This window comes from Ruditapes philippinarum, unplaced genomic scaffold (assembly GCF_026571515.1).
Source record: "Ruditapes philippinarum isolate M1 unplaced genomic scaffold, ASM2657151v2 ctg7774_1_1_1_1, whole genome shotgun sequence".
In the NCBI taxonomy this organism is placed as follows: domain Eukaryota; kingdom Metazoa; phylum Mollusca; class Bivalvia; order Venerida; family Veneridae; genus Ruditapes; species Ruditapes philippinarum.
The window spans coordinates 53,532-68,760 of record NW_026861090.1 but is presented as its reverse complement, the minus strand read 5'-3'; the positions used below and the strand labels follow the sequence as shown (position 1 = coordinate 68,760).

The 15,229-nt window shown below is 31.2% G+C and overlaps 1 protein-coding gene across 1 annotated transcript in view; it reads right to left on the bottom strand.

Annotated features, from left to right (window-relative positions):
- LOC132714490 (putative leucine-rich repeat-containing protein DDB_G0290503) overlaps positions 1 to 14,595 on the bottom strand; it is a 77,889-nt gene extending 63,294 nt beyond the window's left edge. Inside the window, exons 1-6 of the mRNA XM_060697383.1 lie at positions 14,545 to 14,595; positions 8,120 to 8,232; positions 3,148 to 3,732; positions 2,822 to 2,962; positions 1,940 to 2,125; positions 401 to 427 (exon numbers count right to left, since the gene is read on the bottom strand). Coding sequence (XP_060553366.1) covers positions 401 to 427; positions 1,940 to 2,125; positions 2,822 to 2,962; positions 3,148 to 3,732; positions 8,120 to 8,140 — 960 coding nt within the window. The 5' untranslated portion in view covers positions 8,141 to 8,232; positions 14,545 to 14,595. The remainder of the gene's footprint in view (positions 1 to 400; positions 428 to 1,939; positions 2,126 to 2,821; positions 2,963 to 3,147; positions 3,733 to 8,119; positions 8,233 to 14,544) is intronic.
- Between the last annotated feature and the right edge of the window lie 634 nt (positions 14,596 to 15,229).

Below are 15,229 nucleotides of genomic sequence, written 5' to 3'. Positions count from 1 at the left end.
CTGTTATTATATCAATCTCCTACGCAGTGATCTCTCCTTATCAATGCAATGATCTCTGACATCACAAACAATTTTATCAATATTTTATATTTTTTAGCTTTTGAATTAATGTTTTCATTATTTTGTATATTTTTGATAATGTTTTGATAAGCTATAACGAACATAGTTACGAAAAGTTAAAAAATAAAACAGAAAGAGAAAAATAACGTTAGATTTTCTATGTAATGTTCGATATTACATTGGAATTAAAAAGTGACTTTCATCATCTTGTGACGTCTGTGAAGGCAATGATTACAATTTGTGAGGAGTTTGTTGTGATATTGCCAGGTGTGGATCATCACTTACAAAAGAAATGTATTAGTACAAGAAGTGAGAGTACAATGCCTGTACATATACATACCTCGTCGCTTGACGCTCTGTCAGCCGTCTAAAAAAGATAGATTATTAAATGAATTATTTAAAAAAATTTAATCGTAATAAACAATGCTAAATAAGTTTAAGTAATAATAATTTAATGCTAAAAATTTTAAGTCAAATAAAGAAACTGAAAAGCAAATACTAGTTGTACTCGCTTAATGCGACATTATAGACTACTAAATTTTTTGCTAAGCACCATAAGTGTCTAACTATATTATGAAATATATAAAAAGGATTCACTTAGTACCTTTGCATAGATTTTTGGCAATGTGTTGAGATGGCATCAAACCTATATGCGCAATAATTCATTAGATGGGCTCGCCATGTGGTCACAGAAACAAAGTACCCTTTATAACCTTATTTACCTTATTTACGAAGGGATGTAAGAAAAATGTAAATTCTTAAGACATGGCCCGTCCTGAATTGAACTTTTGTAGATGCTATAACATAAGGTTTTGGATGCCTAATGCTGTATCTTCTTTCTGAAGAGTATTCATTATTCATTTTCAGTGAAGAGACAGACTTTCGAGATAGGCGTGGGTTCAAACCCAAGAAGATGCAATATTTTTTTCCAATTTTTGTCTTTTTTTCCTTTTAATTTTGTCAGAGTATTATTTTCTTTCTTAATTTATATCTAAAATTTGTATTTAAAAGCAAATTGAAGTTTAATTATATTTTCACATTGAAACGTGTGAAATTGGATAGCATAACGAATTAAATTGATTATAATTGAAAATCAGCATGGTAAACTTTTTTTTATATTTTGCTCAAATGTTAATCTTGAATAGTTTCTAGATAATTATTGTTGAAAATATTTTTGATGCCCCGATTACGCTTGACAAAATCAGACTGTTTTCTTACCCAACCCTGTTCTTATTTGATGTATAATGCTGACAGGTACGAAAGAAGTGAAACTTTTTCTACAGCTATGAAAACACAATTGTTGTTGTTGTTGTTGTTGTTGTTGTTGTTGTTGTTGCGTTGTTATTGTTTTTGTTGTTTAAAACCAATACAAAAGTTGAACATAAATTGTCAATATTTTTAAACAAGATAGTAAACTTTTTATTTTTTGTATCTATGTCTAGAATATAGTGAAGTTTAATAATATAACGTTTTTGAAAAAAGTATCAATTAATAATCTAATACTTAGTAACTTAAGTGAATCATTCGATTAGGTGTTTTTCAAGTGTCTTTAGAGTATTCTATTGGATGTCGATGATAAACAATAGATTTATAAATTAAGGCCTTGTGTATTGGGCAAAACGAAAAGACTTTATCATTGATAAAGTAAATGATTTGTTGTAAGTTGTCAAGAAGAAGTTTAGTAAGTCATCAATTCATGAACATCCATTGTATATGTAAGAGTTGAAAAGGGAGAAAAACTGAAATATCTAGAAGCAAAAAATCTCAAAACCTTTTGTTTAACCTAATGGGGTCTTATAATAAAATCGTAATATTTTGTTTGCGAATTGAAATTTCCATTTGTCATTGTCTTTCTCTGATAATGAAATGAAAATCTTACTTTAAATTGTTGAAATTGGTTGTTGCTTTCCCAATATACTTTTCTTAGTCTGTTTAGCTCTTGCTGGTCTACGCATGTATTCATATCAAACTCAACAGCCTCAATTCTTGATCTTAGAGCGTTCCTTATAACTAGTCCCAACTCATCTTGTTTCCTCGCAAGCTTAAAGAGTTCTCGTTTTTCCAACTGAATAATAGAGACAACATGAAAAATAAAGTCAATGTCTTCAAAAAAGACATCTTAGGTGTTCTCAATCACTAGATGAATGCATTAAAAGCAGATTAAAACTTTGTGATGAACGATTTTTGTTGCAAGGTACATCATCATTATGTTATCAATTACATTCCTTTTAACTTTAACATTAACGTTTATTTTGGTGATGCATTATGAACTAAAATTATGCTCCCGCCATAAAATGGGGCATATAATGTTACCCTGTTCCGTCATTCCGGCCTTCCGTATTCCGTCCTTCCGTCATCATCGGATTCCGTTAATTATATTAGTAACAGTTATACACATTGAACTCAAATTTGACATATGGATATATCATGAGAAAATACAGGTCAAGTTTGAATTTCGTAATGGTTCGATGATTTTTGGCAAAATATGAAATTTTCAGTTTCCATTCATTATGTCCCTAACGGTATTACACATTTAACTCAAATTTGACTTATGGGTACGTCAAAAAATGAGCAGGTCATGTTCAAATTTGGTCATGGTTCGATTATTTTTGGCAGAGTTTGGCCCTTTACTTTGCAAAAAAGGAAATTTTCAGTTTCCGTTCATTATCTCATTTTGAAAACAATCAATCTGAAATAGATTTTTAAATCATATGAACATATCATACAATACAACACGATACCATGGTAAACTAATACTTACATCTGCCAATATGGCAATCGCATTTTGACATTCACTGAATATACTCAGTGTAACAGTCATACGCTGAAATAATTTAGCAAGGTCGTTGTCACTAAATGAGCAATCTCCAGAATGCATCACAACGTTTCTCGCTTTTGTCATCTTTGGAAAAGAATGGTACATATTTTATTATTAAAATACAATTTATCATTTTAATAAATTCATGTGAAAATTAAATCCGCCAAATATTTAAAAGAAAGTCATAATGATTCCATATTGTACATATAACGACGTGTAATACATTTAAGATAAATTGAAGATATAAATTTTAATAGCAACGCCCTTACTTCTTTTTCATGCTCTTCCTCAAATCCACTGAACTGCGGAAATGTACAGTTACGTAGTATCTGAAGTAACAGCACTAGCTCAATCTTGTCAATTTCGTACTCGTTGGCGCTGCCTTTCACTGTTTCATTGTAAGTGTATAGCTTCATAATATCCCAGAAATATTCGTCACAGATTTCATCCACATTCTTTCCCTCCTCGCTGGGAACCTTCATTGTATTAGATGTATTAGGCTCTGGTATCATTGGTAATACCCATTTACGTTTTATTTTTTCATTTTGAGCATGAAACTTTAATAACTTCTTAATTATCTTCTGACATAGTTCATGGTCACAAGTCCATGGAATCATTTCTTTTTTATTTTTCGGAGACCCTGATAAGTGGTATACATTGTCTTTCTTTAAACAGTCCGAAAATGTTTTAAAATGATATATTTCTTCCTTGGGGAATTCGAGCAAATGCTGCTTTGCACCTAACTCAATCGGTTTTCTTAGAGCTTTTCTTGTAATATTTAAACCCATTACGCACTTCGTCCAGTTTTCAAATGTATGTGGATCGGTGATGCCTGGGAGTGGCATATGTACATCCTGAAATTTCAATGTAACTGTTTGACTATAAAAATTAGAATGTGAGACAATAATAGTGGTAAACACATGTTCTTTCAAACAAATATTATGCGATAGTAATATCGCCGCAACTACATACCCAATGAATGTCATGATTGTAATCAGTAATTGCAATTTTTGAAAACGTTTGATGTTTTCGCGTGAAAATTTCGTGGAAACATATAATTTTCAAAGATGTCAACAAAGATAAAAAGAATTACCTGAGGACATGATTATCGACGTTCCCTATATTCTTATTTTAAGTGGCTCTGTCCTCTATGACCCCAATATTAATAGGAGTAATCTACTGGTCATGGATATTCTCCTCCACTAAAATAATATTCGGACTGTAGACCCATGGTGTTTATGAGCAAAAAGTTTTTAAACTATTTATACATAAGGGGAACCCATAACCACTCTCAACCATCTTAGTAGAGACTAACTAGGCAATGTTAAATGCTACTTTTTAAGCTTGGCCTTAATAGGAAAGGATTTTTGAAAGTTTCACTGTATACAAATCAACAAAATTAATTCAGTAACCTTTTAAGAGTTCCACTCTACAACTCACTGCCCCCCCCCCAACCCCCTTAGGTAAGGCCAATGTGGACAATATGGTAGTTTTCAACATGGCAGATACAGGCATGGTCTAGAAGCAGAACATTGCTAAACTTAATTGTGCGAGATATAGACAAACTTGAATATGTACGGAACAACGGTTTTTAACTTAAAATCGCATTCATTTTTGATAAACAAATATTAATTAATGCGATTCAAAAATTTTGTTGTTTATGCTTCAATAAATTGTTGAATGTAATGTTTGTTCATGGTTTTTATCTGTTTGTGTTTAAAGGTTTAGGGTGTGTATGTTCAATAATACAGTACAATGGAGATCCTTTCAGTTCAGTGGATTTAATTTCAGCGAATTTCAGTAAAGTCTATTTCAATGTGACGGAATTCACTTCAATGGAATTATTATCAAAGTCTCAGCTGATTTATATAAGTAAATGTACAATTCAGTTGTTCACCATTCTCCAAATGACTTACATTCTGTATACGTCTCTTAAATAAAATAATAATCAACAATTTTTTTCCGGATGCGGGGCCATTTTTGACCCAAAGACAAGCACATCAATAGTGTCGTACTTATCGATCGGAAAAATATGATCTGTGAGTATGCTAGGCGACTTTTTATGGCCTTTATGGAGTAGATGTTACACTGATAAAGCGATAATAATAGAAAAAAGAATCACTGAAAAACTTTCAAAACGACGAAGGTTCGGTTAGATCTAGCCTGTTCATGGATGAGACTCGAAAATGCAATCTCCCGCCCACGTCCCTAGCAACGTCATAATTCAAAATTTTACATGGAATTCGCAGAATGTGACAAGTTGGTGCCATTCCATGAAAAGCGACTTTCGTTCCCAAGTAAAAGAAAGTGTGTAAACCTTTCATAAACGCAAAGAAAATCCATGAACTCCTTTGCAAGTTCAATTTCATCCTATAGATGTCGTTTGAACAACTTGGTGGAGGACCTCAAGATAATAAAACATACCAATAACCAAAGTCTTGCATCTTATACCTTAAGAGAAGCTATTTAGTCATGTCCCGCAAGGTATTCAAAGCTAACAGGATAGTAACACTTAAACAGGAGTAAATTCTTACAAACGAAAAATAATTATCTTAGACTCAATATACTCATTTTATTACATTAAGATGTATGCTAGCATATCATTACACGTAACAATTAATAAGCATTTATATATTAAAGATATGCTTTGCTAACATTCGATATTAGAAAATATTGATTATTGCTGCACAGTATCTTTGTAAAAATTAAATTAACTTCAGACAAAGTAGATATGTCATGTTAAAAATTTCACACATTATAGCTGGTCACAATCTCATTTCAAAAACTTTTTAAAGAAAAGATCAACTTAACTCGACCTGTAATTGGGAATACAGCTTCCTATACATATTTTATTCATTCTTTTATTCAAATTATACATATTCAATAAGAATTACATAGATTTCAAAGAATTTCTGTGATTCAAGGATGACCAAAGCATATCTTTAACATTAAAAGAGTTCAAATGTGAAAGAAAAGTTTTATCGTTATAATACCACCTGATAATTACACACAAATCTGTCCATATTTTACAGTTCATTTAGTCATCTCTTTTTAAGACGTTTTAACAGTCATATAGACATGTACGCAAAATCAAAACTGACCAATAGAATTTCTTAAAACTTGGTGTGTTTGATAGAATATCACAGAAATGTTTAAAGCAAAACTATTAGGGTTGCCATTTTAGTTTTTTAGTGATCTGTCCCTGAATTTGACTTCTGATAAATTCAATTGGGAATATTAATTATGTGTCATTTTCTTATTTTGATGTAGCCTACTTAGGTTTTTGTCATTGTTCAAATTTTCAAGAACGATTAAATGGCAAATTGTTAGGGTTTTCTCTTTCTTCCTGAAATCTATACCTTTGTTTTGTAAACTTCGCCTATCTTTAAACAACTTTAAGCCCCCCTTTATTGAAAATAATAAATTGTAACAGAAATGATTAATGAAATTGCATGTACAATGTAATTATGTGTTGTGGGTATGTATCAACAATAGAAAGAAGGGCATAATCTAGAAGTACAGACATATGTATAAATTATCTGCCCTTGAAATGACCTCAAATAAGTAAATGATTCTGATTCAATGGCAACTCGGTGACATATTTTTTTCCGCTTGAAATATTTATGTCATCATATTCATACAACATGCCAAGTTTTAAGAAATTCTTTAGAACGTTTTTTTTCTGCCTATATGAAAACTCCCGAAAACGTCCTTGAGCGAAAAGGTCCATGCATTCGACACTTATGTAATACTGACTAAATTATTACAAAGATATAATTCAATTGAAGGGGTCAGTGCAACAAGGTACCTAACTACAATTTTGGGTGAAATTGAGTTAGGACCTTTGTGATTTAAAGAACGTTATTTGGAATTAGAATAACCTCCCTTTGTTACTCATTTCTTTGTTTTTAAGGTGAAAATGGTTCTTGGAGGAACTTTACAAAGGTCCTAACTCCAGAGGTGGAGTTGGTACCTTTGTTACATTAAATCTATCCAATTTTTCCTGTTTTGAGGCGAAAAAAATATATGAAAATGTGATTATATTTTGATTTTATGTCAAAATGTGCATGGAAATTTACAACAACAATGTTTTCTTCTATGTTTTGTCCAATTAATTTGCATAAATGTTCATTTGTGTGAAAATTATTACAAATATTATTATGTGAATTTTGTGTTCATGGAAATAGAACCTTTGTTGCACATATACCATATCATCCCTTTTTAAAATTTTGCATGAAGACATTTAGGTCTTAAAGAAATTGTTTAGAGATTTTCTATACATGTATATCACCATGAAATTTATTGTTTAAGAGGAAATGTTTAAATCTGAGCATTTAGGATGCTTTAGGTACTTGATGTTAATTGTATAAATATTTTACATTTTAGCGACAAAGGCATGTTCTGGTAGCTTTTGTTTTATTTTTCGAGACCATATTCTGAGATATTGAAACTATACAGCTAAAGCTGATGTATTTTATAATATTTGTAACTTGGGTTATTTAAATGTAGTCGTCTAGTGAAAAAACGTTTGATACAGTTCCTTCACACAATATTTTTGAAATACATGTAATTATATTCTGAATTATTGAAAACAAAACTTTTATTCGTAGGAAAGGTTCTTTTATATTTGAAATGGCTTGAAAGTTAAAGTTTTGTTTCTTTCTATGAAGAATATAAGTTTAAAACTAATTTCTTTTTGTTTCCTGTAGTCAGTCAATAAATAAATTAGTTAATTAATCAAATATTCATCAATTTATTATCTAAAGGATGTGTAACAAATACAAAGTATACAATTGATGATTTGTTTGATACGCCTTAAGTTTTTTTAAGCTTAATATAATGTGCAATTAGGGGTTACATGATAACCTTTAAGTTGACTGAAAAGTTGAAAGATATGTAAATTTTAAGCTCAAATACTTTATGCAATTGTTTTAAAAGTTACAAAGTAACTCCATAGGATTTAGAACCGTTTTTGCATAAGTACATTTGATAAAAATAACTTTTCTTTCAATAAAATGGTTAAAAATGGTGTAAAACATATAACTTTGGTTTCAAATGTTCTTTTTATTAATAACATTACTTATTAGTGAATTAATTTTAAAATATTTCAATTAAAACTAAAATTTCATAAAATGACCTTTTTCTCAAAATAATGTTAAATAACGTTAGGTACCATCTTGCACTGACCCCTTCAATTTTAAACATAATTGCTTTGTATTCTAGAATAAAACGTTGTTTTACCTGTTCAAAAGCCGATTCCATTTTAGATTTCTGCAAGTATATGATATTATATGATATTCCGGACACGTAAGTCTTATTTCACTTCGAGACAGTTGGTTATACTGCAAGTAATCCTGAAATTTAATTAAATATCAAAGTAAGTTGCTATCATTATTTGAGACAAAATACACATTGTATGAATAAATGACATTTTACATTATCAAAATTTGTTTAATAGATCATAAAGCTATAAAAATACATTTGATCATGGTCGACTTATAATGACTATAACTTTCTATATAATTTCATGATACACTCCGTAAATTTATCTTATCTTATTGATTTCTGTTCTTTTTTCACTGTTTATGAGTTGAGAGAATTTTGAAATATAAGAGCCAGGCAAATAGTAATTGAACTGTCCGTCCGGATGTCTGTCCATAATCTATGAGCTTCATTCCGTCCAGAACTTTAGTTAAAAAAGGAGAAAATCTCATTCCGCCTTTATTTCTAAAAAGATTGTTAAAACTGTCATGTCTACACCTTTACAGTTGTAACCTTATTCTATTTACATATGTCTTTTATATTTGCTGGGAACATAACAAAGTCTTCTACCAATTAATCGAATTAGGAGTTAGCTTGGTAAAGGACACCCGTACACTTTTGCCCTCACAGCCTTTATTCACTGACAGATGTCTTTCGTGTTTGATAAGGAAGATAAATTGCATGGAATTCTTCCTTTTGATTGCGTCAAAGGGTCAAGGTCAAGAGTGTCAATAATTAATTTCTAGGAATTTGCTTTCACAGCCTTTATCTTTTGACTGATATTTTAACCAGGTTTTCCAAAGAAGAAGAGTAGATAGGCGGGGGCGTGGGCTGTCTGACGTAAACAATATCTCCCGTATCACAGACTCTTGGGGTGTGGAGCTTAAAACGCCATTAAAAACCAAATAAAATGTATATGTGTCAATCCCAGCACATGTACTGATCATATAAATAAACAAGAACGTGTTTGTTAAACACATATGCCCCCCGGTCCGATTCTCAGTTATGGACAGAAAAATTGCCAAAAAATTGTAAACACAAGTTATATAGCTTGACAAAGTCATGGCATTTTGTAACTGTGAAAAATATACGTTGCCAAGTCATTGCTTTGACTTGTGAAGTTGAAAAATATTCAACTTCATGCAAGTTATCTTCCTACCAAATATGAAAATCATCTGTCATTAAATAAAGGCTTTTTGGGCAAAAGTGTAAAAAACTATTTTGAGCACTGGTGACCTTTACCAAACTGACCCCTAACTCTATCCAAAAGAAGAATACCATGTAAGTTATCTTCCTACCAAATATGAAATACATCTGTCAATAAATAAAAGCTGTATCCTTACCCCAATCAAAAGGATGAATACCATGCAAGTTATCTTCCTCCAAAATATAAAATATACCTGTCACTTAATAAAGGCTGAATGAGCAAATGTGTAAAAATCTAATTTTAGCACTGGTGACCTTGACCCAACTGACAACTAACTCCATCAAAGTTTATGTTTCTATCAATTATAAATAACATCTGTCTATAGAATAAGGTCAATACACCTGTGAAAATGTAATAATCTATTTTTAATATTGGTGACCTTGACATTGGTAACATTGACCTTGAACCAAATGACCCCTTACTACACCCAAAAAAGGAGGACCTCCCTTGGCATGTTTGTTTTAAACTAAGACATCAACTAAATATAAAGGCTGTATGAGCAAAATGTTTATTATCTATTTTTTAACCCAGTGACATTGACCTTGACCCTAGAGACCGCTTACTCAACAAAAAATTAGAGGACCGTCAAAGGTATACACCTACAAAATGTGAAAGATATCATTAAAAAAATATGCAATTGGGAGAAATTTAAGATAAATCAAACTTGCCTAAATAGGTTAACCAGACAAGGCCCTATTTCAAAGTGAAAAAGGGAAATAACTGGGAAATAGGAAATATGGATGACACAGTTATTTAACTTGGCAATATCATGTATTGATAAGTAATTGTGGAATTTATAAAGCCATTAGTATAGATAGAACTTAATATATTTCCAGCTTACCGTTTTAGGTTAACCATTATTCAAGTAATGTAACTTGCTCAGATCATGTATTTTGTATTGATTAGTAAGTGTGTAAACTTAGAAGCCATTGGTACAGATAGAACTTAAGAAAAATCCAACTTGCCGTTCTAGGATAACCTCGTACGGACAGACGGACGGACGGACAGACGGACGGACGGTTCAATTACTATATGCCCGGGGGCATAAAAACTCAATATAAGCCGTTTTTAAAAAATTCATATTTCAACGTCTATAATAACATACAAGATAAAATGTTCGCCCGAAAAAAATCCGCACACCTACCGTCGACATCACCATGTATTTTATTCCATTTATAATCCTTTAGTCCATCGACACAGAAGATAGAATTCTTCACAATGATGGTCAATTTTAAACTTCAACGGTAATATAAACAACGCAACAGCCGAAATAAACATCAATATTATCGCCATTTACAAAATTTTTCCATAAATTCAAACGTGGCCCCAGATTTGACGTGTGCAAAATGCGCTGCGATTTGAAGATGGGAACCAGTCGACTACGGGCGGAGCAATTCGGTAATAACTTGGTTCCCATACTTCAAAGCGGGCGTTTTTGTACACGGCAAAGCTGGGGACACGTTTGAATTTATTGAAAGATTTGGCAAATGGAGTTAAACGGCGATGATATTGATGTTTATTTCGGCTGTTGTGTTGTTTATATTACCGTTGAAGTTTAAAATTGACCATCATCGTGAAGAATTATAGCGTGAACGTGAAACGTAGGGGTCTGAGAGAGAACAGCTGATTTATAAAACATCGTTTGGAACTAACTATCAATCGGCAACTTTTTTGATAATCATACAGCATGCAATTTAAAGCACTTGAAAGTGAATTCATTTACGGAGGGAGCCGTGTCAGAGACTTTTGTTTGCTCTGCGACTTAATTATTGAAATTATGTAATATGTATGGTGAAAAAGATGCATAAAATATTTGTCGTTACGTATCACGCAGAGTGTCTATTGGTGGGGCATTTACAATTTAAAATTACAATTAGATGAAAACATTACTCATACTGATAAATTTTCTATCTTGAATGTAAATAAGTTTATGGGTCTGAGTGATTCAAATACAAAGTTTACTAAGTTATTGCCAAGGTATCAATACATGAAAAGTGTGCAGAGGGTACATGCTTGTAGTGATATCAAACACATGATATGGTACAAAACATTAGTTTTCAAAACTCCTAGGCAGCCACAAGAGGCATACCTCGGCTTATTTTGAGTATACGCCAAGTTGGCCGAAGGGTCGCAATATACTTATACCAAATATCACACTAGCCATAGCTTTCGCAAAAGCGGTAGGTCCTTAATTGAATAGCCTGCGCATCGGTAAAAATTTCATTTCGTAGGTGCATCAAGGTCAGATTTCATGACTTCTAGTTTCCGCCGGGAATTGGTTCTTCTTCAGTCCGGGTTTTCAAAGGAAATATAAATATAACGATAATGCACTATGTATGTTCTTACTTCACTGTGCTTTTCAACTCGACACTACAAGAATTAACTTACAATCGGCCATTTTTTATCCAATGCTCCTGCGACAAATAAGTATACTCAACGCCGCTGCGACGCGAAAGCAATGGCCAGTTTGAATATAGCTATGTGCTATAACCAGGGATTTAGGGGATATTTAAGCGACGAAATGTCATTTCAATGTACAACTGTTGTTTTTATACTCATTAAATTAACATGAAGTACATGTATTGAATGTAAGCGAAGTAAGTACAAAGACTTACGTGGACATTGTTTTAAATACTTCAAATGTTATTTACTTTTACAAAAAAAAAAACATTGCCAGATGTCTCTACTGTAATCAAGATGGGTTTATTTTCCATTTTAAACAAACATATTTTTTCTTTGTTATTTTCTTTTGTTTCATCATAACTTAACATGAGATATAATCAACGAAAATTCTATATGTTAATAATACAAACACAATAGCTTAAATGTTTCAGTCTGACAATAAGTTTTTGTACTAACAGCTGAATGTAGTATCGCGCGATCATTTAGGTCCCTCCAAATATTTTTCAATGCGTATGATGTCAATGTTTAAGAAAATATTACTGCCTTTTTTCTCAACTTTACTCTTTCAATTCAATTTTCATTCGAAATAGTTAAGCTATTTCATCAGTCGTTAAATACTTATGCACATAAAAGTGTGTTGGTATTAAAAGACTCGCCAACTCGTTATCTAAAGTCGGCGAAAATAAAAGAATTTGGACATTACCATTTCGTTGTATATTTATCTATGTTTAATATGTTTAGATGAGACTATGTATTATAAATAATATAGGCCATTGTTTGCAGAAGTATGCAACTAATATCTTTAGTCATAAAATCAGACAGCAGAATCACCTTCCTATAGTAAGGAGCCTCTAAAGTGGTATTTTCTACACTTGTTCCGGGACTTAATTCGTTTTAACGAAATATAAATTTGTGAATACGAAATATGAATTCGTAATTACGAAATATTAATTTGTAATGGCGAAATAATAATTCGTTTTTACGAAATATTGTTTTGTAATTGCGAAATATTAATTCGTTTTTACGAAATATTATTTTGTAATTACGAAATATAAATTTGTAAAAACGAACGGTGCCCATACATAAATTGTAAGGACATATACTTTAAGTGAAAATCTGCAGACCAGCCCCTTTAAGGTTTACTTATATGTATGATTAAAGAAAGTAATTATATCCTTTTAAACAGAAACATGTCAGAAAAGATTAATTGTCTCAAAAAAAAAAAAAAAAAAAAAAAGGTTTTTGCCAGTTGTTGGAAAAATGTATTTGAAAATGGGGAAAAAGGATATATTGGATTGGGAATGACTTCTCACTCAAAAACTATGTTCACTCAAATATAATAACTTGAGAACTATTAGGCCTATAATAGTTATACTTTGTTGCAAGGTTGTAAATGATCCCTTTTGGTTGTGAGGTTAGTAGGTTCCTTTGTTAAGCTCACAATGACTTTCAATCATATTTCGTAAAAACGAATAAGTATTTCGTAAAGACGAATAAACATTTCGTAATAATGAATTAATATTTCGTTATTACGAATTACTATTTATTTATTACGAATTAATATTTCGTGAAAACGAATTAATATTTCCTGATAAATATTATATTTTGTAAATATTCTTTTTTTTAATTTTAACGGTCAAATAAACAATACTCGAGTTCGATTGAAATGATTCGCTGAAAATATCTGAGTCATAGGGCCCAAACTATTCTACACAATTTGAAATGAAAAATAAGATGAATAAATGTTTCTAACTTAGAAATAATAAAATGACTTTTAACTCCATGTACAAGGTAAAATATAATCAAAGGGCTGCAAGCTCTGTGGAATTTTCTGATCTTTGCAATCTAAATCGTACAGTTTCTGTATGTATTTTCTTGTATAAGTATATTTTGGTAAAGTATAATTCATCTTGCAGGGCACCGAGTTGCAGCGAATGCGTTTAAATTTTTGCTATAATAGTTTGAGTTTGATACATATGGATTTTTGCATTATGATATCATTTATGTACATTTTTATGACAGCCACAGTTTATCCTTGTATATCGTGGCTTATTCCTTAAAAATGATGTTAAAATCGCTAAAAACACTTTAAAAAGAAAAAAAGATAAATTTTCAAATAAATTGTTTATATCATATTGTTACATTGTCACTCCATGGCTCTGTAGAAAGGCCGACCATTTGATTTTCTGAGTTTAACCTTTTACCTCATAAAGACGTTTTTGACGGCTTTTTGCTCCCTCACCCCCACCTTTTTGGGGTCTCAATCAGTGAAAAATGCCCTATTTAGGCCACAAACACTGTTTTTCGTTTGAAAAGTGTATCACATATTATGAAACACCCTGTACATGAGACTTGTATTACAAACAAACAAATGCGGAAGAAAAATGGGACAATTAAATACGCAGTTTGTAAGGGTATTTGTTTATACGAAACTTGTTCGATAAACAGCTTAAACAATTAAAAATTGACAATCACTAAATAAATGATATATAAATACATAAATTAATTAACTTATGAAATTAGTTTTATAAATAGGTAAAAATTAAAGCGTAATAAACTGTTGCTGCATCAATCGGAAACAGCAGGACATTCTCCACACATAAGTATGGGAAAGAGATAGTAATATAGTACAGATGTTTGCCCAAGGCATTTGTAATTATTGATGCATACTTTCTCATTTAAACTTCTTAACATGTTATATTATGCCACTACGCACTCAAAGGCTAGATATAGTTCTTAAATGGTATCTAAACGAAGACAAAAGACAGAAAAAAAAATCAAAATTTCAACTTACATGAAAATGGCGTCTGATCTGTATCGTATACGTTTCCGTGAAGTATCATGCATGCGCAATAGTTCGGCCATTTTCGTTATACTTCGGCTTCGTAGGCAGCCAATGATCATCCAGTCGTATCTTTTTTTCGAAAGTTTAAAATTACATATAAAGAATAAAAGTCACGGTATATTCTCACGTATGCACAATGACGATGTGCAAAATAACACACAATCTACACGGTGTATATTGATATCGATACCCTTGTACCAGGCTCTACTTTGTGTAATTCGTACGTTTTGTTTTCACATAGAAAAGTTTTCTAAATAATTTTACCGTATAGTGGAATTAAGAATATACAAGTCAAATGAACAACAACAAGTTGTTTAGTTCAAACTATAGATTTAATTGTGTGAATGAATAAATAATATTTATAGAACGTATGTTATCTAATTAGGATTACGTCAAATTAATATTACTTAAGTTTATTGCGATATCTAAATAATTACTAGATCTGATATTAATTTTGCAATAAGCATTAATAAAATGATGAGAAATAAATTCTTAAATAATAATGAAGCACTAAGGCTTCGAAGGAGTACCGGTAGGCCGATACAAAATTGAATATATAGAAATACAACGTGTAAACATCACGTGACCAAATAAACAATTAAACATTGGATTAATATAGAATGAAATAACCATT